The sequence below is a fragment of the Podarcis pityusensis genome, assembly GCF_964106645.2.
Source record: "Podarcis pityusensis genome assembly, chromosome: 8".
NCBI lineage: Eukaryota > Metazoa > Chordata > Lepidosauria > Squamata > Lacertidae > Podarcis > Podarcis pityusensis.
This window is the reverse complement of record NC_138033.1, coordinates 86,157,856-86,180,390: the sequence shown is the minus strand read 5'-3', so window position 1 is coordinate 86,180,390 and position 22,535 is coordinate 86,157,856. Positions and strand designations below refer to the sequence as shown.

The following is a 22,535-nucleotide window of genomic DNA, read 5'->3' as shown; positions in this document are numbered from 1 at the left end:
TGCCTGTAGAACAAATGCAGCTTCTGGGGTAGCATCTTCAGACTTTGGAGGTGGTTGGAGAATCACATCCTCAGGCCAGGAAGTGCAGGAGGAGGTGCTGAGGGCTCCCCCACCCCCTCAAAAGGTAAAGTGACTATAGAATTATATGGATTGGAGCCTTCCTCCAGTTGACATTGGGAACCTGAGCATGATTCCATGCTAGGACTTCTTCATGCAGCACATAGTTAAACTATGGAACTCCCTCCTACAGGAAGCAGTGATGGCCCCCAACTTGGATGGCTTTAAAAGAGGATGAGACAAATTCATGGAGGAGGAGAGGGCTATCAATGGCTATAAGTCAAGATGGCTCTGCTCTGCCTTCTTGGTCGGAGGCCGTAATGCTCCTGAATACCAGCTGCTGGAAACCACAAGAGGGGAGTGTGCTCTTGTACCCGGATCCTGCTTGCTGGTTTCCCTTTGGCCACTGTGAGTACAGGATGCTGCACCAGATGGGCCATTGGTCTGATCCAGCAAAGTCTTCTCATGCTCTTATGTCATGTTCTTTGCATCTTCTAGGATAATCAGGACACTGCTGGATTGGGACAATGCCATGAGTTCTCTTCACAACCCAAGGATGATTCTATTGCAAAGGAAACATAAGAACTCACGTTATTTGATAGGTATGAGTTGTATTTTCTGGCCAGTCCACCAGACACACCACTCGGCCAGGGAGCTCGGCTGTTGTTGCGTAGTAGCCTTGTGGGAATGACAGCAATAAAGCCAGTAACCAGATGACACAGATGACGACCTTGGTGGCTGAGGCCGATAGCCTTGGTTGCAGCGGGCGGATAATGGCCATATACCTGGAAGAGGGAGAAATTAAAATGTAGGAGCAGAAAGTAAAAAAGGAGAAGGGGCTCCTCACCCCCCGTATGTTTCCCCCAATTCTTTAAGGCCAACTTTGCCACCCAGGTGCCCCCCAGATGTGTCGCACTACAACTGCTCTCCACTCCAGGACAGCGTGGCCATATGAAGTTAGGATTGATGGGAACTGTAGTCTAAAGCACCTGGAGGGCACCAGGTTGTGGAAGGCTGACCTAAGGAATGGTGATGTTGGAAGATTTACAACAGATAGAAGAAAGTCCTTCTTCACACAGCACATAGTTAAACTATGGCACTTGTTCCCATAGGAGGCAGTGATGGCTGCCAACCCGGATGGCTTCAAAGGAGGATTGAACAAATTCAGGGAGGAGAAGGCTTTCCATGGCTACTAGCAAGTGGCTCTGCTCTGCCTCCACAGCAGGAGGCAGCAATGCTTCTGAATATCAGTTGCTGGAAACCACAGGAGGGGAGAGGACTCAGGTCCTGATAGCAGGTTTCCCACTGGAGCTCCTGGTTGGCCCCTGTGAGAGCAGGATGCTGGACTAGATGGGCCATTGGCCTGATCCTGCAGGCTCATAGCGTTGTTATGATGCAGCCTTCCTCAGTCACCCTCTATTTCCTGAGGGGAGATCCAAGGGAACATGGAGTAGGATCTTTTCTGTGTTGGCACCCATGATGCTTATTTACTAAATATCAGTGTTTCCTGATCCTGATAGAGGCAGCAGAAAGTTAGCTCACCAATTCCACCTATGCTGTCAGATTGGAAAAGTTACCCGTTTTTAAAATGTTCCAAAATCTTTATTAAGCCAATACCTTTCCAAGAACAACCAAAATGTCCTAGAATGTGCAAGCTTTTCAGTTCCCTAGAACTCTTCATCAGGCTAGATGAAAGGAAGTAAGGAGCAGGAGTAAAGAGACAAAAATGACTGGTTGTGCATCATCTGTGTCTGCCCAAAGGTCTCTTTAGAAGGAGCAGCAGCAGCTTTCATACCCCCCAAAAGAAAAAACCAAAACCCTCTACAGTACTTAATTTGTATCAAGCTGAAGTCTAGTCTTTTTGAGAGGAGTGAGCCAGGTGCCTCTGGATCCCCACATAAAAAGAACAGGTGAGCCACAGCTCAGCAGGGCCAGCCCAAGGCACCTCTCTCTGCTCCATGCAGAGGAGTCAAGCAGACCGGCAGCTGATTCTAACTTCAACACTGTTGAACAAGCAGCATCCGCTACCTCACCTGAGGCAGCAGGTGAGTTCAGGGTGGTCAGCACAGTCCATGCAGCAATCCCAGGTCTCCCTTCCAACAGAGGGGGGTGGCTGAGGGGAGCTCAGGAGGAGCAAGCAGGGGGCAGCCGACCCCCAGCAGATACCACCTGAGCCAACTGACTCACCCCAACCAATGGAAGAGCATGAGGATTCGTGGGCACTGTGTTGCTGACTGCATTATAGGAAATAAAGCTTTTCTGAGCTGACGTGCTTTGCAGTGGTATAACCTTCTGAATCCTCCTTGGCAATGTGTCAGCTTAGCCAGTTGTTGCTTTCCTTGCCTTGGCAGCTCGTGTGATACCCAAGCAAAGGCCAAAAAGTCACATGAGTGAGATGTCAAAGAAAGGCGGGAGCCACTGCTAAGAAGGCCCTCTGCCTGGTTCCCTGTAATTTCACATCTCGCAATGGGTGAAGACCTTCAGAGCCGGACCTCGGTCTCCGGGCTGAACGATGGAGGTGGAGACCAGGTATACAAAGCTGAGGCCATTTAGGGCTTTAAAGGTCAGCACCAAGAATATCAGAGGAGCTGGCTGGATCAAGCCAACAGCCCATCTAGTCCAGCATCCTACCCTCATAGTGCCCAACCAGATGCCTTTTTGGAAACTGGAAAGCAAGACCTGAGCACAAGAGCAGCCTTCTCCCTTCCTCTGGCTTCCAGCAACTGGTATTCAGAAGCATTCCTACATCTGACCATGGAGACAGAGCAGAGCCACCATGGCTAGCAGCCACTCTTTGCTGTATCCTCCTCCATAAATTTGTCCAGCCCTCTATTTGGTCATCATCACTGTCTCCTGTGAGAGTGAGTCCCATGTGTTGTGTGAAGAAGTACTTTTTTGTTATTTGTCCTCAGTCTTCCAGCATACCCAGCTGTTCCTCTGCAATCTGCCCAGGGTGGCAAACACATCCACAATAAAACTTTTTTTTAAAAAGCATTCTAAAAACAGTTATCACATTCTAAACACAATCACAGGTTTGCAAACCCACTTTAGAAAACCATGTGTAGGCAAACTAAGGCCCGGGGGCCGGATCTGGCCCAATTGCCTTCTAAATCCGGCCCGCAGATGGTCTGGGAATCAGTGTGTTAGTACATGAGTAGAATGTGTCCTTTTGTTTAAAATGCATCTCTGGATTATTTGCGGGGCATAGGAATTTGTTCATTCCCCGCTGCCAAAAAATATATAGTTCGGCCCCCCACAAGGTCTGAGGGACAGTGGACCGGCCCCCTGCTGAAAAGATTTGCTGACCCCTGATCTAAACAAAGTAACTCTGAGCAAGAATCTTCCATTGGACCTTAATAGATGGTGGGAGCTTAGGTGTCAGGCTCATGTTGGGTGATGGTTTGGAACACACAGTTGTGGTGACCGTTCCCAGTCCGCCCACCTCAGCAGTGACCTGAACCTGCTCAGTGATGGGAACAGGCAGAGCCCCACCTTCCAGAGGACTCCAGATCTTGAGCTATGAGTGAATAGAGCTGTATTTATCAGCAGCACTGAAAGAGAATGGGCCCACTGCCAAGCAAGAAAACTTAACACTCCATATATTTCCACTTTTTCTTATTTTACTATTACACTGTGGCTTTTCAGATATTTCCATGACAACAAAGCATTTCTCAAGTTCAACATGGCACCCGGATGGTCCTTAGCACAAGAGGAAAACACTTGGAAGGAACTGAGTTGTTTGTTGTTTTCCGAAGGGTGACTGTAGAGCTAAAAGAAGGGGCCTCATTCCAGCCTCAATGGAGGCAAGGAGAGGGGCGCAATAAGCACATCTGACATTTTTATGAGATGCCAAAGGGTCCTGAAATGTTCACAGACAAAAGGCCACATGTAAAGGCTATTTGTCCACAAGGGTGATCAGGAATGAGCAGACTAAACTCCACCACACCCATCATAAGAGCTGGATCAGGCCAACGACCCATCTAGACCAGCATCCTGTTCTCACAGTGGCCAGCCAGATGTCTATGGGAAACCTAAGGAGGATTCACAAGAGCCCCATCCCCTCCTGTGGTTTCTGGCGGCTGGTATTCAGAAGCATTTCTGCCTCCAGCTGCAAAAGGAGAGGCCCGAGATTGTGTGAGAAATTTAGCAAGTATTTGCAGCAGCCTTCCCCAACCTGGTGCCCTCCAGGTGTTTCTGCTTCCAATTCCCATCAGCCCCAGGCAGCATGGCTGTGCTCCCATTGGCCCTTCTGCCTTATGGTTGTGCTGGCTGGGGCTGATGGGAGTTGATGTCCAAAAACATCTGGAGGGCACCAGGTTGCCAAAGGCTGACCTATGGTTTTCCATGCCTGTGGTGCTGGATGCACACACCCAGAGGAGTCTTGCAAATATAAAACATTAGGAGAATAAAATCTTCACGAGGAAACTGTGTGATGCTTCATTAGAGGTTATTGCTGAAATGTCAGGAGAGGGAGAGCACAAATGGAGCAAGTCCCTTTTCCCTTGTCATGCAATCACTTTCTCATGAAAGTTACGAGTTGTGGAATGGGCCATCGCTTGTGTGCAAACTACAGAAAAGGAAACAATTGAAAGTCAGCTGTGATAAACAGCCTTTTTAAGCCACTGGGAGAATTTTTACAGCCTGACTCCCATGTCAGATTTATAGGCTATCAAACTGGGGAACAGCCTCGCACAGCAGCGATCCAATTAAATTATGAAAGCCCAGCCCTAAATGGACTTAGTCGTAAGTCCCCTTGATTTCCATGGTGTTGACTCAAGAGGAAGTGCACTGGGAATCGCAGTCAAACACTCCTGAGGCATATTCCACACCAGCTGTGCATCATTTAATTACCGGTATGTCTGCCGCTTGAAATGTTCTCTGAATATTTGGGGAGAGAAGTCACAGCACACAGCTGAACCCTGAAGCATTTTTCACTCCCTTGCCAGGGCCTTGCAAAAGAAGAAAAAACCTCTCACAACAAGCTCAGACTCCATTAGGCCAAGAGACCTCACAATCCAGACGTACCCAGGTCCTGAATGCTGCTTTCATAGAATCATATACTGTAGTTGGAAGGGACCCCTAGGGTCATCTAGTCCAACCCCCTGCAATGCTGGCATCTCAGCTAAAGCATCCATGACAGATGGTCATCCAACCTCTGTTTGAAAACCTCCAAGGAAGGAGAGTCCAGCACCTCTCGTGGGAGTTGGTTCCACTGCTGAACAGCTCTTACTGTCAGAAAGTTTTTCTGAATTTTTAGTCGGAATCACTTTTCTTGTAACTTGAAGCCATCGGTTCGAGTCCTACCCTCCATAGCAGGAGAAATCAAGCATGCTCCCTCCTCCATGTGACAGCCCTTAAGATATCTGAAGATGGCCATCATATCTCCTCTCAGTCTCCTCTTTTCCAGGCTAAACATACCCACCTCCTTCAAGCGCTCCTCAAAAAGCTTAGTTTCCAGACCTTTGATCATCTTGGTTGCCCTCCTCTGCACACGTTCCAGCTTGTCAACATCCTTCTTAAATTGTGGTGCCCAGAACTGGACACAGTATTCCAGGTGTGGTCTGACTAAGGCAGAATAGAGTGGTACTATTACTTCCCTGGATCTGGACAGCAGACTTCTGTTGATGCAGCCTAAAATCACATTAGCTTTTTTTGCTACTGCATCACCCTGTTGACTCATGTTAAGCTTGTGGTCCACCAAGACCCTTTTCACATGTACTCCGAGTTTCAACCCTTCCCTCTTCCGCCTCTCCCGCTGGGATTCTCAACCTCATGTTTCCTCTTGCACCTTTTGAAATGTTCTTCAAGACTTAACTTTTCCCCTCTGGTTTTTCCTCCTTCATATCTTTCATTTGCATATTTTTTTTGTTTACCGAGGCCTTTAATAAAATAAGAAGAGCACCTGCTGGATCAGGCCAATGGCCCACCTCACCCAGCACCCTGTTCTCTCAGTGGCCACCCAGAGGCCCCAATGGGAAGCCACAAGCACAAGAGCCACTGTCTCCTCCTGCAGCTTCCTGCCACTGGCATTCAGAAGCCTCACTGTCTCTGGCCATGGAGGCAGAACATGGGCCTCATGGCTAGAAGACACTGATAGCCTTCTCCTCCATGAGTCTGTCCAATCCTCTTTTAAAGCCATCCAAGGCTTCAGATGTGAGCCATTTGTTTTGACCGTTTAGGCTACTTTTTGTACTGACAGTTAATGCAGCTGGAATTATTGTATTGTTGTTATTGTATTGGGTATGGGGCTTATTTTAAACCCCCCCCCAAGATGTTTTCATGATAGGTGCTTGAGAAATAAAAGGGCATCCTTTCTTTCCTCGGCTCCCTTTTTTTCCATCCAAAAGGTCCATGATGACTCACATCCTTCTCTTCTGCTGCTGCCTCCTCAGAGTTCCAGTGGGCGGGCAGAGCATCTCCAAGTGGAGCACTGCACATCCCAGAAATGTGGGGGAGGACTCAATGGCGACAAAGGATCCATGCCCAATTGGCAGGGAGAAAAAGCCACAGAGGTGTGGGGTGTGGGGGTGTCCCCAAGCAGGGAACCAAAGGAGAGCCAAGAGGCCTGAGGAGCTTACAATCTAAAACAACATAGCAGAAACACTTGGAAAGTCAGGAGTCAGAAATCAAGCAAGAGTGCAGTGAGCAAGCTAGTGGGGAGGAGAGATGGACAAAAGGTCACAGAGTGGCTAGGACAACATCTAGAAGACTGGGAGGGGGGCTAAACACAAGGGCATTAAGAGTGATAGAGAGGAGAAAGGGAAGAGTGTGTGCTATGAAGAAATGGTTCAGAACATAAAAAGAGCCTGCTGGATCAGGCCAATGGGCCATCTAGCCCAGTATCTTGTTCTCACAGGGGCCAACCAGAAGAGAAGCTGAGCATGCAAGTACTCTTGCCTCCTGCAGGGGGAACTGCAGCTGTGGAGGCAGAGCAGAGCCATCCTGGCTAGGAGCCATCGATGGCCCTCTCCTCCAAGAATTTGTCTCATCCTCTTCTAAAGCCATCCAAGTTGGTGGCCATCACCGCCTCCTGTGGGAGGGAGTTCCATAGTCTGTGCAGCATGAAGAAGTGCTTTCTTTTACTGGGAGAAGGTGGAGGAGGGTGAATATGTGGGAAAGAAAGGGGGTGATGGAAATATCATGGAGGTGAGTAAAAAAGTGTTGAGGTGCTATTAACACTTGAGTGAAAAGAATGGAATTCAGGTGGTGGCAGTGAAAGAACTGTGACTGATGGAGGAGCTGTCAGAGGAGTCATTTGGCAAGCTCTGACTAGGAGTCCTAAGGGAACATTGACGGGTCTGAGGGCCATTTCTACAGGGTCAGTTAAGTATAATTGGTTTAATTCAGGTAGGTAGCTGTGTTGGTCTGACGCAGTCTATATATGTGTGTGTGTGGTGTGTGTGTGTGTGTGTGTGTGTGTGTAAATGTCCAGTAGCACCTTAGAGACCAACTAAGTTTGTTCTTGGTATAAGCTTTCGTGTGCATGTACACTTCTTCATATACACTGAAACAGAAGTCACCAGACCCTTATATATAGGTGGGAGGGTGGGGTGGGGTTTTTCCTCAGGAGGGTAGTAGGAGATGGGTGATTGATTCAATGGGTATGGTAAACCTGTTGATGACTGTTAACGATTGCAATTAGTCCTACAGGAAAAAACAAGGGATAGTATGCAGATGATTAGCATATGTAATGAGACAGGAATGCGATATCTCTGTTAAGACCAGGTCTCTCCATAGTTTTCAGTTTAGTGATAAATTGTAATTCAGCAACTTCCCTTTCAAGTCTGTTTCTGAAATTCTTTTGTAATAAGACAGCTGCTTTGAGATCCTGTATTGATCTCACACAGTTTAATTCACACAGAAATGGGAAAATGCTTATGTGTATTAATGAAGGTTTAACATGAAGAATAACTAAATGTATATTGTTACCATTTGGGTCTTTCCACAGTAGCTTTCTAAGTGGTTGCTAAGCTCCTTAAAGGGTTAATGATTATGTGTTGGTTGTTTTCTAGCTCTAAACTGAATGCAACTTTTGATCATGTGATGAAGCTGTTGACTAGCAAATTCGCCATCTTGAAAGGGTGGTGGCTTTAGTCTTTCTCTGAATGCCACACAGAACAAAAGCATGTCAATGACTCCCCAAGATCTGCAAAGCCTTAAGCAGGGTAAGGCAGGCTGGAATAGGGGGGGGGGGGGAGAGAGAGAGAGAGAGAGAGAGAGAGAGAGAGAGAGACCTTTTAATTATTGGAGTTGTATTTTATTTCTTAGATTCTGGGTCTGTGCTGGACAGCACAATACATTGTATGGATATGTTGGATGTATCATTTGATGTTTCTGTTTCGTTTTGGAGATTTCAGTAATATTTAATGGGTCTGGACAATGCTTCACTTCCAAAAGGAGTCAGTGATGGTGCCCTCAAGGCTAAGGGGTGGGCCTTTCCTCCACCCTCCTCCTCCAGCTGCTACCTAGGAGAAAAATAGCTGAGGTGTGTGTGTATATAAGGGGATGAGCTGGAAGAAGGCTGGGAGCTGGAGACACAGAGACCTGCTTGCTGTGTGCTGGATCCAAAGTTGTGACCAATGGAGAGGCAAGATCTGTTGGGGTGTTAATGCTGTGAGTCCCTCCACCTTATATGTGTGTAAATAAAACCATATATCCTAAAAACAACCACAGTCTCCTCATTCCAAGGAAACCAGAACTGGGTAAGTAGCTGGATTCTCTCACCACTCAGAGATTGGGGTGGCATGTAAGAGCATGTCTCTGGTGCCCGGTGATGAGAAGAGCCTTGATCTCATCAGAGTGAGAGGGTCACTAGTTGTCCCTGGCATAGAAGAGACAAGCCAGTGCTCTGGAGACACTTGGAACCCCCAGAGATGAAGAGGGGAAACTGTTTCTCACAACTAGCATGTTTCCTTGTCCTTCCTCATTTCCAAGCAGCACTACAGAGGAAAGATCCCAAAATACCCTGATCCCTAATCCAGTGGGAGCAATAAACCAATCTGTCACTGGCCCTTCAAGGCCAAAGAGAACCAAGCAGGGTGGCATACACAGTGCGCTTGGTTTCCTTCAACAAAAGCTGGGGGAAGGCTTCTGCTTCTGCATTTGTCTGAGGAAAATAGTCACCTCCCCTTTTTTGTGTAAAAATGCAGTAATAATCAGGTGGCAATGATATTATGCTTTAGTGTGTTTAGTGTGAGATTCACAGATGGTATCTCACAACAGCTCTGCAGAGTGGTCACTATTTCTGCTCTGAATATAATCTGCTCTGAACCCTGAGGTAATCAATTTCAGCCAAGAATGCTTGCAACTGTGCTGGCACAACCCTCTCAGTCACCTTCTCCAAAAAGGGGGAGCCTGTGACTGGGCATTAGTTGTCACAAACCAGTAAGTCCAAGGTGGCTGGATGTTGATTCAAGGTGGTTGAATCAACACATCTTTTAAGATGTCAACATGTAACTCATCAGGATATACTGACATTTTTGCTGGTCGCTGCTCATTAAATGTTGGCTTTCTATAATAGGCCTGTCGACAGACTCATGTTCTGCTCAGGTGTAGCCTGCTGCTCTGGTTGAGAAATTGACCTGTCCAGTCAAGGCAGTCAGAGGCAAGATCCAGGGCCAGCCCACCCATAAGACCGGGTGAAGCAGCACACTTCAGGCAGAAGAATCCCACAGGGCTGCCCTGACTTTATTCTTTTGCAACACTTGGCATCCATTTATCTCCCATACGAGACACAACAATCAATCACCACCCTAGAGAGACACTTATTGCATTAGAAACTTTAATATTTATCATAAACTTAGTCCCACCTTTAAGTTGCTGTTACGCTTGTTTCCTAAGAAGTAAGACTACTTACTTGCTATTGTTGTTGTTTATTACATGTGAAAAAGCAATATAAAGATACTTTTAAAAAAGAATGTGTTGATCCTGGACCCAGACAGCCACCCCCCCCCCCGAAGACATGCCTTAATAAACCAAGAGGGGCTAAGTTTGGGGGAGGCGCCTTGTCCACATCCTCAGGCTGCATCAGCTGAAATTGAGCCCATGATGTCAAAGATGCTGTTGTGCTGGAAATTGCTGCAAAGTCAAGATTCCTAAGGAGGCGAGTTCAAACAAAGGCTTCTGAAGGGTCTAAATCTTCACTGTGAGCCTTTTTTAGCTGAGCAGAGGGCTAAAAATCTCAGCAACATCAATATGACAAGCAAGTCCTAGGCTTGGCACTGTCAGTAGAAGCGCAGGGGGGGCTGGGGCTGGGAGGACCTTTTATCTGCTTAGGCTGATTTGCCAGTTGCAACCTTATCGAGAAAAAGCAGAGCTTGCCACAATCTTGATTATGTCCAGATTAGACTGGTGTTATGTCTCTATGTGGGGCTGCCTACCTGAAGCTGTTCATTTGAAGGCAATTGGAGTATATAACATTTATTGGGCATGAGTTGAACTAGTTGCCAGTTTGTTTCTGGGCCCAATTTAAAAGCTTTTAAAATTTTAAGCTCAAAACAAATTATTTGAAAGGTCTGCCTGTACCTGAACAAACCTGCCTGCTCCTTAGGATTGCCCCCTGTGACTCCTCAAGAGCCCACAACCAGGGAGGTCAGATAGGGATGATTTAGCTGTGATTCCTGCATTGCAGGGGGCTGGACTAGATGGCCCTTGGTAGCCCTTTCAACTCTACAATTCTGTGATTCTATCAGAAGTATTGCATTGGTAGGCATAAAGACTGGCTCATTTTCAGTCATGTCCGCATCTTTATGGAGCCCCTTCCCATGGCAGGTATGTGTGGACCCTACACTGATGGTTTTTTAAATGGAATCCAGAGACTTTGCAACAAGAAAACAAAGTGCCTTCAACTTGATATTTTAGTTAGTTTGCATTTTCCTGCTGCAGTTTGTAAACTTGTTGGATTTATTGGTAGCATTTATATTTATATGGGCTTTCTGCTTATACTGCTTTATTGCTGCCATTATAATGTTTTTAGATGTTTTAGCATTTTGTTGATTGTGGTTTTACGGTTTGCAGTTCTGTAATGAATCTGTTTTATCTTTTTTATATGTTGTGAGACAACTTGGGAGCTGTCATCCTTAGTTGCCCTTCTAAGGCATGAGACCTTGGAAATGGCACCAAAGCTCATCATTTTGCTTTCCTTGGTCCTTAGTACATACCCTTCGGAAGCCCAGTTTTCCCTACACAGTGCTCCATCTATCTCCAAAATGATGTCCTAGAGCTTTGGGGTGTTCAGAAATGGGCCACCAAAACAAGATAGGGGTTGGTAAACCTTCTGTATAAGGAAAAGATAAAGCGTTTGCAACTTTTTGGTCGGGGAGGGGGTCAAAAAGACAATTGGAGGAGCATGATAGAGGTCTATTTAAAAAATTACAAGACATCCAACCCCCTGCAGCGCAGGTCATCAGATGAAACTGATTTTCATGATTCTGGTCAGACAAAAGGAACAACTTCTTTGCACTGTGGACAGTTGCTTAGTAGAATTAAGCTGCCTTATACCATCAGCCCACTAATCCAGCACAATCCACCACCCTTGTGCACAATGGCTCGCAGCTGTTCTCCAGCACTTCAGGTGAGTGTCTCTTCCAGCCCTACCTGGAAATGCTGGGGCTGAACCTGGCATCTCCCCCCAGCATGACCATGCTCCCATCAGCACCAAGATCATATGGTTGTGCTGGCTGGGGGCTGATGGGAGTTGCAGTCCACAAAGCACTGGAGGGCATTAGGTTGGGATACCACCGGGTTCCAGAGCACCATGAAACCCAGAAGGACACGCAGCTAATCCCAAAAAGCACAGCCAAAAGGAAACGGACCTATGAAATCGCCAGAGTTAAACTGCGGTGTTAGCCTGTATTGTACTGCCTTGTTTTGCAAAACGTTTGCCATTTGGGTATGGAAAACCTTCATTCTTTACTTGATATTCAGAGGAGCTCTTGTGCGCAGCCAGCTGAGACCTTACAGATGTTCACGGCAGACCAAACATCTTGTTGAGAAGTGATTCAGACACTCATTAGAACATATCAGTTCAAGCACATGAACAGCATACTGTATTTCCACCTATTTATCACGACACACACACACACAGTACGAGTTCCTAAGGTGCACACCTCCTGCATTTCTGGGATGAAGGACGGGGTTGTAGCACAAGGGATGCTTACGAGGAGCTGAAGGGGAATCACAGGGGCTTTTTGCTCTGCCAGTCTGGGGAACCCCACCTTTACCCCCACGGATAGAGAAATGTGCAAATCTCCATGGGGCTCACCACATAAGAGGCCAGTTCTTGTGCTGCCACCCTTTGGACCTCTTGTGGAGGAAGCACACAAAGAAGGGCCTCATAAGATGATCACAGGTCCATCTGCTTGGTGGCTTTGATGGCTGGTAGCTGCTAACCTGGGAACAAACCCTGCTTCCTCAGGGGATGGCAGAAACAGTTTGGGAATTTTAAAGGAGACAAAAGAGCACAGAGGAGCTGATGTTTGCTTGGGAGGGATCCAATGTTGCTTTAAAGATCAGCTTTGCCTGATCTTCTAAATAAACACATATTCCTCCCCACCCCTAAAAAACAACATCCGATGGTGAGTCTCTCCTCAGACGGATCCTGATTTTGTTCCTGTGAAAGGTTGGCCAAGGAACTTTTGTTCCAAGAAACATTAATAAATTTCTAGCTCTGCTTGTATGCTTAAAAGAAAATTTGGAAGCACCAGAGGCCGTCACTATTTGCAGCTGCTACTCTCTCAGCACCACAATAATCCCTAAAGCAAATCAAGATATTTTTTAAAACAATGCTATTGCCCTTTTTGTAGAGCATCAGAGAGCATTGTTTAGAGAATTACTTTGAAAATGCTTCTCAAAAGTTGGAGTAATTCAATGAAAAATTTTGGTCCTCATCAGGGGATTTGTTCACCTCATTGTCATCATTATTTGGGATATGAATTATAGGAAACCATTTTGAAAGAGTACATTTTGAAAGCTTAAAATCACCCAGCCCCCTGCGATGGAATATTATTCCAGAGAACAACTGCCTGGCTCAAACTTCAAGAAGCTTTCAGAATACAAACACGGCTGCTATTGACAGAGATTAATCACTTGCACTAGGAGAGCATCGGTGATGTGATATTCTGTGTTTCTTTGCCATTTTTCCTGCTGTGGATGAGTAGCAAATGCAGTTGTCTTTGATACTGGTTTGGTATTTTCATAGCAGCTTTTACACAGCTGTTGTGTGCCTGCCCATCTGAGTCATTGGGAGAGGTGTTAATCTTCTAGGGCACATCAAAATTGGAAACACTCTTCTCCCTTTGATGCAAGCGCTAATTTCAGATTTGCAGTTTGCAATCTCTGATCCTTGCATTTGCTGGGATGTGTCAGTGTTGTGAGCTTTGAGCTTGTTGTCTTGTACGCTGAGCATATTTATGTGCATGGTGCGTTTGTCCAGAAAATTAAGTTACTAACTGGAACAGCAAATGTTTCCCACGACCAATGACAGAACCTCTAAGCATGACCTTAGAGGAGCTTTCTGCAACCCAGTGACCTCTAGAAGTTTTGGACTACAATCCCCATCAGCTCCAGCCAGCATGTCTACATGACATGGGAACTGATGTAGTTCAAACATCAGAAGAGCTCTCAGTCGGGGGAAGACACACAGTGGCTGCACATTTAGCCCTGCCCTCGGGCAGTGCAAGTCCCCCTTCTGAAGTGGGGAATCTTTGGCTGAATTGTGCTGTTAGCATACGTGTGCGTGTGTGTGAGTGAGTGAGTGTGCATGTCTTATTTTCTAATTGTCTTTCCATGCATTTTGAGACTTGCAAGACTCATCTTGAGGGCAGCATGCCCAGGAAGGTGGGCTAAAAATCTTTTAAAGAGATACATAAAAACAAATCTCAGGATACACCCCCTGTGCAATTTAGAGCTCTATTCTTCTATGGTTTTAAAGCATATGAAGGAACCTAAAGAGATAGAAGAGTCTCCCAGTTTAAGAACATAAGTAGAGCCTAATGGATCAGGCCAATGGCCCATCTAGTCCAGCATCCTGTTCTCACCATTGCCAACCTGTGGGAAACCTGCAAGCAGGACCTGAATACAACAGCTCTTTCCCAACTTGTGGTTCCCTGAAACTGGTGTTCAGAAGCATTCCTGCCTCTTGTTTGAAATTGCATTCAAACATAGCTATGCATGAGTGTTAGTTAGTGCACGAAAGGGTTAAGACCACAGAGTTAGATTCCTAGAGTTGGCTATGTCACACCCCCTCTTTTTCCGATGAGGGAGGAAGTCAAGCCTTCACTTCCTGTTCCCTGTCTCATATATCCTCCAACATTTCTCCAATGAAAATAGGGACATCTCATTCCTTAATGATAATTTTACTATTTATACCCCACACATCTTACTGGGTCGCCCCAGCATTCTGGGTAGCTTCTAACATATATAAAACATAATAAAACATTAAACATTTTTTAAAACTTCCCTGTACAGCTCGGGGGGTCAGATAACTCCATACCCTCCAGTGAAAATAGGGACGTCCTAAGGAAAAGCGGGACATTCCAGGATCAAATCAGAAACCGAGATGGCTTCTCTAAATCAGCGATGTCCCTGGAAAATAGGGACACTTGGAGGTTCTGCTCTGTTTCTCTCTGCACCATGTAACTGACCGAGGAAGGTGTGTCCAAGCTAAACTCCAAGCTTAGAACACCTGTTGGAAGCTATCTTTCTGTATTTTCTACCCAAGGGTATTCTGCCTGTGTTCTCCTTGCTGCTGCTTGGATAAATGCATGACTCTGACCTTTGGCTTAAGAGTGTGTGGTCTGTTCATTGCAGGAGGAGTAAAAAGGGAGAAGCACTTTGCTAGTCGACGAGACAGGAAATGCAAAAGGTTTAACAGCCTAAATTCCCATGGTATACTGCAGCTTGACTTTGAAATTAAACTCTACTACTAGTGTAGCCTTCTTTACCTATGGGTCTGGGTCCAGTCACCTCGTACCCTCGCCAGGAGCATGAAGGAGTTAAGCAACGCCAGGGTGTGATTCCACAGAGAAAAAGTTTATTCGGTTACTGCGCAGCAGGTACCAGCAGAATTGCTTCCAAAGTCTGGCACACACATACAGGTCATGCAAAGCCTTTTATACATTGGTTTCCCCGCCCTGTTCAGCCCCCTGAGCCTATCCCATTCATGTGTCCAGCCCCCCACGTACTGACTGTGCTCATGCCCAAGTCATGTACACCGCATGCTCAGGGTGTGCTTATCAGCAAGGAAGCTCGTGACTGTGGTTAGTACTGTGCATGTGAGGAGCGTGATCACCGCCTAGGCTTACTTGGGCCTGTCTCATCAGGGCTGTTGTGGTAAGATAAGAACAGGGCCTCTTTCTCCTTCATTAGAAGGGGGCCTCTTTCTCCTTCATTAGAAGGGGGCCTCTTTCTCCTTCATTAGAAGGGGGCCTCTTTCTCCTTCACTAGTCCCCAGAAGTTTAGCCGCATGTTTTACATCTAGACTGACCCTGCCAATTCTTTTGTTATTTACCCAGCACACGTGGATCACAGAGATTCATATGTTTTTCTTCCCACACCTCTGACTGTGGAGGCAGAGTTTATCCCTTCACAACCTCACAGACAGGGCTAAACACACAGCCCCTTTGCACATGCGTTGCTGCTTTGTGCGAGTAACACAGCTCCAAAGGGAGTATAGTCTACTCTAAAGCCTCTGGAGAGTCTCAGTTGGTGAAGGCTGCTCAGAGATATTATCTGCTTAAAGCTGATCAAAATAAGAAGTTGCATATGATTTGACAGGCAGTGGAGAAAGAGCAGCGGAAGGAATGCTCTGCTAAGTCTTCCTTTCCAATCTCACCTGTGCTGCAAACTCAAATAAGCAAGTCACTCTCCTCGCGGCTTTTTCCTCTTCCCTCTGCAATGTGGGGAGAATAATACTGAGCTAACCCACTGGCCTTTCAAAAAGATCATGAAGAGAACGTGAAACAATTCCAACACTCTCAAGCCCCATGCAAATGCTGTGGCTGGCATCCAAAAAACTATTTTTGGCACATTTTGAGGGCCTGGGCATTATGAATGGATTTTTGTCACATATTTGTTTCCTTTCCACAAACAGCAGCCTCCCCCTCCCCTTCTAAAGTCAGTGTAGAAACTCCCCTTGGTTTCAATAAAAGTTTGCCATGAGGGATGGTTGGCTGAGAAACAGGAGACCCCCATCAGCCCACGTCCCCCTTTTTGCCGTTCTTTGGATCTAGGCTTTAAGCATTACGACATCAGGGCTTGTGGGTGAGATGCAGACGGACAGTTCAGGGCCAAGGGGGATTTCACATTAAGCCCATCTGATCTTCTCTCTTGCAGTTTGTCAATAAAAAGTTGTGTCCTCAAGAAGACCAAAGCAAGCATGGCAGAGCAGATTGCCCCACTTTCCTCCCCTTTTATTTTAATACAGAAGCAAAGCTGGGGAGAGGCTCCGGTTTTCATCAGAGCATCTTCCTGTCCCACCTCCCAGGGCAAAGGCAGAAGGCAACTGCGCTCAGCTCCTGCTCTGGGGCTTTTCCTATGCCTCTGGTTGGCCAGTGTAAGAACAGAATGCCAACCTATATGAACTGAAGACATCCCTGTTTAGGGAAGTTTTTAATGTCTGATGTTTTATTGTATTTTTAATGTTTTGTTGGAAGCTGCCCAGAGTGGCTGGGGAAACCCAGCCAGATGGGCAGGGTATAAATAATAAATTATTATTATTACTTTTGGCCTGACCCAGCAGAATTCTTCTGATGTTCTTGGGCTCTTATAAAGGGGATGTTTAATCCTGCTCCCCTCTGCCATTCCTTGTTATTTACACAGGGGTGTAACTATGCCTGCATTTTTTTTTCTTCTGTTGCAGGACTGATAGCAGCTTGGGAGGTGGGGAAATGATTTAGATTGGGGAAATGGTGCAGGAGGGAATGGGTTAAAAGTCTCCCTCCCAGCACTGCTGCTTTGATCAGAATCCCCCATGGCTGCTCTAAAGAAAGACACAGAAAGAAAAGGAGAGGGAGAGGGAGAGAGATCAGAAGTTCCTATCAGGAACCTCCCATATCTTGCTTGTTTTATTCCTCAGCTAATGCCAGGCCTGTTCCATGTCTTCCTTCCAAATCTGGGAGCAAAGCCTTTGCTGACTGCTGCTGACAAGTACATCTGCTACTCCAACAGTAAATTCTGCTCTAATGTGCATTTTGCACAGTTGTGCTGGCTGGGACTGGTGAGAGCTGTACTCCCAAACATCTGGAGGGCACCAGGCTGGGGAAGGCCGTGTGATGTGCTGTCATTGCCCAAATCTCCCCTGCACCACACTGTCGGCTTCTTCTTTCTCGTCCTGGCAAGTTCTTTGTTTCCACAACACACACAAAGATCAGGCTGAGTCCAGCACAGCCCATCATTACAACGTTCAGACAATTATTCCAAGCCACACAATATAATTTGGGACTCTCTATTGGCTAAATTAGGAAGCTGAAGGACTATGAAAGGGAGGGGAGGGGAAATGCAAGGAGTCTTTGAGGAGAAAGAATTAGACATGGATGCAGCATTCCATCAGTTGACACTTCTATGAAATCTCATCAGAAGGGTATGAGAAGGGAGATAGCCCTTCACCTCCTTCCCCCCTTGTTTTATCCCTTATTCTGCATTCTGCTCCTCCACACCCCACTCTTCTCCTCTATCTCAGCCAGCACACCAAGATCTGCAACAGACGCCTTGCTATCAGTTGCCACCTTATGCCCGAGTATGAGACCTCGGTGTGTGACAAAAACCTGCCTTGCATCTGCATAATCATTATTTGATGCCTATTACCATCAAGTGGAGGGACGCGGGTGGCACTGTGGTCTAAACCCCTGAGCCTTGGGCTTGCCGATCAAAACGTCAGCAGTTCGAATCCCCACAATGGGGTGAGCTCCCATTGCTCGGTCCCAGCTCCTGCCCACCTAGCAGTTCGAAAGCACGCCAAAAAGTGCAAGTAGATTAATAGGTACCGCTCCAGTGAGAAGGTAAACGGCATTTCTGTGCACTGCTCTGGTTTTGGTGTTCCGTTGCACCAGAAGCAGCTTAGTCATGCTGGCCACATGACCCAGAAAAACTGTCTGTGAACAAACACTGGCTCCCTCGGTCTGTAAAGCGAGATGAGCGCCGCAACCCCAGAGTCATTCACGACTGGACTTTTTCCCTTTTACCATCAAGGGGTGACTTGGCACATGCAAATGTTGCAGATCTGTTCTCACAAATAGGAACTTTCATACCCTCCAAAGTGACTTAAAACAAAACAAAACTTTTCACATGTTCATGTGTATTTCAGATGCAAGTGTCAGAACAGCAAGATATGCATATGGATGAGTAAACCAGCCCAAGGAAAGATCTCATTGGGAACTTTATCTGTAACTGGGCAGGTTTAACATTAGTCACAATCCATGGAGGAATATGACTCGTGTTCATGGATACAAGTTTCTGGAGCCAAAATGGCCATATTTTGCATATTTGCTGAATCTTCATAGAATTATGGCATATACAGAAACCATCTAAATGCTTCTATTTGGTGTCACAAAGGCAACCCACTCTCTTACACATCCCACATAGGATCCGTATATCAGGACTAATTCTGTTGTCTCGTTCAGATGACACTGCAGATGAGCCTTTTCCAACACAACATGCCTCCTTTTCAATTAACTCTCCAAGTGAAAACTAGTTAACTTGGAGAATGGAATGAGCAACACTCTAGAAACGAATCTTTTCCAGAGATAACGAGAATTCCTTACTTTATACCTTGGGAATGTTTTATAGTCGTCAACGGGGAAACCACACTGTTTTCCAATTTAGCTCCAATTGTGAAGGGCAGTGTGTATTCTATTCTGCTACTGCTCTGCAAGAACAAATGGTTTTCATTTCACAAAATGATATTGTGCTTCAAAATGCACATATGCATGCACACAAGAACCTCTAACGTGAGGAATATTGGAAAGTGGAGACCTTTTTTAAATTAAAAAGAAGAAGAATGCTAAAGCCAAGAAGAGCTTCACCACTGATAAACAGAAAGCTTTGAATTCCACCAGGTTACAGAGAGATGTTTACAATGTATGGGTGGCTAACAACTCTCTTCCCATGGGAACTATTAAAGAGGATTCTTTTCATTAAGGCAGCAGGTACTATTCTGCCACCACCACTCCAACTCTACAGTTCTATGATTCTTTCTCTCAGGCTCTTCTGAAACAGATGGAAGGTGAGGATGGTCCAAAGGGTCATCTAATCTTGGGCCTAGCCAGGACCTCATATTTGTATTGATTTGCATTGATTTTGATTGCTCACCCCCCTTGGCTATGCCCATGCATCTAATCCAGCACTCTGCAGTGCAAGAACCACAGCTAAAGAACCATTGAGCCTAGTGGGACTTCCTTCTGAGTAAACTGGCATAGGAATGTGTGGTGTGCCTTTTTAAAAACCTGTTTTTAACACCATGTTTTAAATCATTGCAACCCACTCCGGGTCTGTAGAGTGAAGGACAGTCATAAACTAAAACAGTAATACCACCACAACAAAAAGATGAGTTATTTTCAAGAATCAGTGGGGTATACTGAACACAGTGATATTCTTGGACGTAGCCAGAGTGGTCCAGGTGGTGACTGGTCCAGATGTTGTTGGACTCCAGCTCACATCAGCCATGCCCATTGGCCATGCTGGCTAGGGCTGGTGGGAGCTGGCGTCCAATAACTTATGGAGGGCCACAGGATAGACACCTTGCTTGCATTGTCTACTTTGTAAGGTTTTTGCAAGGATAAAATGGAATCATAATATATGTGGCTCTTGGAGCTCCTTGGATGAAAGGTTAAAAGACACCTCGCATTTTTGCAATGCTTTTTTTAGTGTTTGACGTACTTTCCTTGTACTATTTCAATCCTATAGTATAAATCATCCCCGCAGGGGGATGAGGTTGAAAGAGTCACCAAGTGTGTTCTTGGTTGAGGTGAAATTCCAACCAGAGATGTTCTGGTCGCTCTTAACGACTCAGTTGAGTCTCATAAGAGTACAACAAGCTGTGATCAGTCTTTGTTTTCTTCATTTTAGGGCAATGATGCAAAGCCTGCCATTTCACAGGTGTGGAACTGAATGTGGGAGGTGCTAGTTTGCCCCAGGCATGTGTGAGACCAGGGAGGGATTTGAAGCCATATCTCCATGGTACAGCAGGACCCAAAAGTGGCTGGGGAAACCCAGCCAGATGGGTGGGTATAAATAATAAAATTATTATTATTATAAAAGGAATGTAACCCAAAAGAGTGGACTTTAGACAAATACATGGAGGGCAAGGCTCTCAACAGCAACTAGCCATGATAACTAGGTTCCACCTTCACTCTCAGAGATTAATATGCCTCTGAATAACAGCAGCTGGGAATCGCAAGTGGGCAGCATGTGCTCATGTCCTGCTTGCAGGCTTCACATCTGGACATCTGGTTGTCCACTGTAAGAAGAGGATGCTAGACTAAAAATGGGTTTGCTTTTGCCTGATCTGGTGGGGCTCTTCTGGTGGTCTTATGTGCGCTTCCAACATTACCTTTCTGCTGCATGTAAGGCTTTTGAATCTTTGTCAGTGTTGATTTGAAAACACCATATTCATATCCAATCTATATCCATTCCATCCTGAGGCAAGCTGTTTAGCATGATGTTTTTATTTACCTTCTGTGTTTTTGCACCATTTGTAAGTCAGGCTGAGACTGTAGAAGGCGCATAAGAAATCCAATAAATTCTAATACCTAAAAAGCAGCAGCAGCAGCAGCAGCAGCAAGAACTGCTTTGCTGGGTCAGCCCAGAGCTCCATTCTAGTCCAACACTGTTTCTAAGAGTGATCAGCTGCTTTCTCCTTATATCACACACATGCATATGCCTCTCCATCTTCCATCTTGCCATGCAAGAAACACAACCAGAGTTCAAGAACACTTTCCAGGCAGCTAAAAAGTGGGGCTGGTAAAGGCCGCCTGGGACAACAGAGAGACATGGAGGGCCACATCTGACCCTCAGGTTTTTTTATCCCTAGTCCAAAAGCACCCTCTGATCCAGAAGGGCCTCTCCCAAGTCCTGACAGGTGACCTTTTTAAACATGGAAGGAACAGGGGGAGAGGCAGTCAGTCAACCTGGGAAAATACACTCTGCACTTGCTCAGGGACACTCTCCACTACGGCTGTGCCCTGCACGCAACAAACAAACCAGCTCCCCAACTTTTGTCAGGACTTGATCCCAAGCTGGCCAACCTCTCACTTTTCACTCCAGGCTCTTCAGCCACCTCCCCTGTTTTCCCCTAGCACGTTTCTTCGGGCTCTCTTCCCGCTTCGACGTGCGTCTTCCCATCGCATCCCGAAGCCCAGAACCCAGGTTCCGGCGTCCAGCCCCCGCGCGCCGGTGTACCTTCCTCACCTGTCCACGGCGATGGCCGTCATGGAGTAGATGCTGGAGAAGACGGCGGCGAGGGGGAAGAAGTTCTGGAAACGGCAGTAGAAGAGGCCGTAGTACCAGACGCTGTGGACGGCGTAGGTGAAATTGACCAAGGTGTTGAAGGCAGCCATGGAGGCTTCGGCGAAGGCCAGGTTGACCAGGAAATAGTTGGTGACGGTGCGCATCCGCTTGTGCGCCAGGATGATCCACATCACCACCAGGTTGCCCACCACCGAGACCAGCACGATCAGCGCGTACGCCACCGCCCAGAGCGCGACCTGCCAGCCCGGCTGCACGAACTGGTTTTCGTCGAGGGAGGCGTTCGTCGAGGCGTTGGAGCCATTCGAGGGGGTCCCCTCCATCGCCCTCAGGGTAACTCGGGGAGCGCCAGCGGGAGCAGCATGGGGGCCGCCTCAGCAGCAGACGGGGCGGGGGGTGGCGGCTGGGGCCCTCGCGCGGAAACTTGCGCGGGGTTTGCGTAGAGGCTGCCGCGCCCGTCGGGCAGCGGGAGGGGGCCCAGGTGTTCTCCGCAACCGGTCACTCGCCTCGCTCTCCGCGGCGCCCGGCAGCGCGGAGCTCTCCTGCGGGGAGCCGCCCCGTCGAGGCTGGCTTCGGCTCTCGCGCCGCCCGAGTGGAGCGCCCGGCTGCGTGGCGGCGGCGAAGCGGCTTTTTATAGCCCGGCAGCAGCGGCGGCGGCGGCGCGTCAGGGAAGGTGGGCAGCGGAGGCGGCGCGCAGGCGGCCGGGCGCGCTCCCGCGCGGGGGGTGCAGCTGCGGCAGAAGTGGAGGCGTCTGCTCGGCGAGGGCCCCCGGGGGCCCCGGAACCAGGACCGTCCTGCCTTAACTCTCGGCGCCCCGCAGTGCCTCTCCGTCCAGCCCCGCGATGGGGAATCTTTTGCCAACGGAGAGCCACATGTTTTCTAGGTAACCTGCCGGGGGCCGAGGGTGAGCGGGGCCGGGGGCCAGAGGGGGAAGAGGCAGGCAGAGCCATTTGCCCTTCCTAGACTTGGCTGGTTTGACACACACCCAGACCCAGACCCACGCTGCTTTTAGCGCGCAA

The 22,535-nt window shown here is 47.3% G+C and overlaps 1 protein-coding gene across 1 annotated transcript in view; it reads right to left on the bottom strand.

Moving 5' to 3' along the window:
* TACR1 (tachykinin receptor 1) overlaps positions 1-22,119 on the bottom strand; it is a 55,487-nt gene extending 33,368 nt beyond the window's left edge. The window contains exons 1-2 of the mRNA XM_081017474.1: positions 21,460-22,119; positions 648-842 (exon numbers count right to left, since the gene is read on the bottom strand). Of these exons, the coding sequence (XP_080873600.1) occupies positions 648-842; positions 21,460-21,839 (575 nt within the window). The 5' untranslated portion in view covers positions 21,840-22,119. The remainder of the gene's footprint in view (positions 1-647; positions 843-21,459) is intronic.
* Positions 22,120-22,535: the final 416 nt, after the last annotated feature.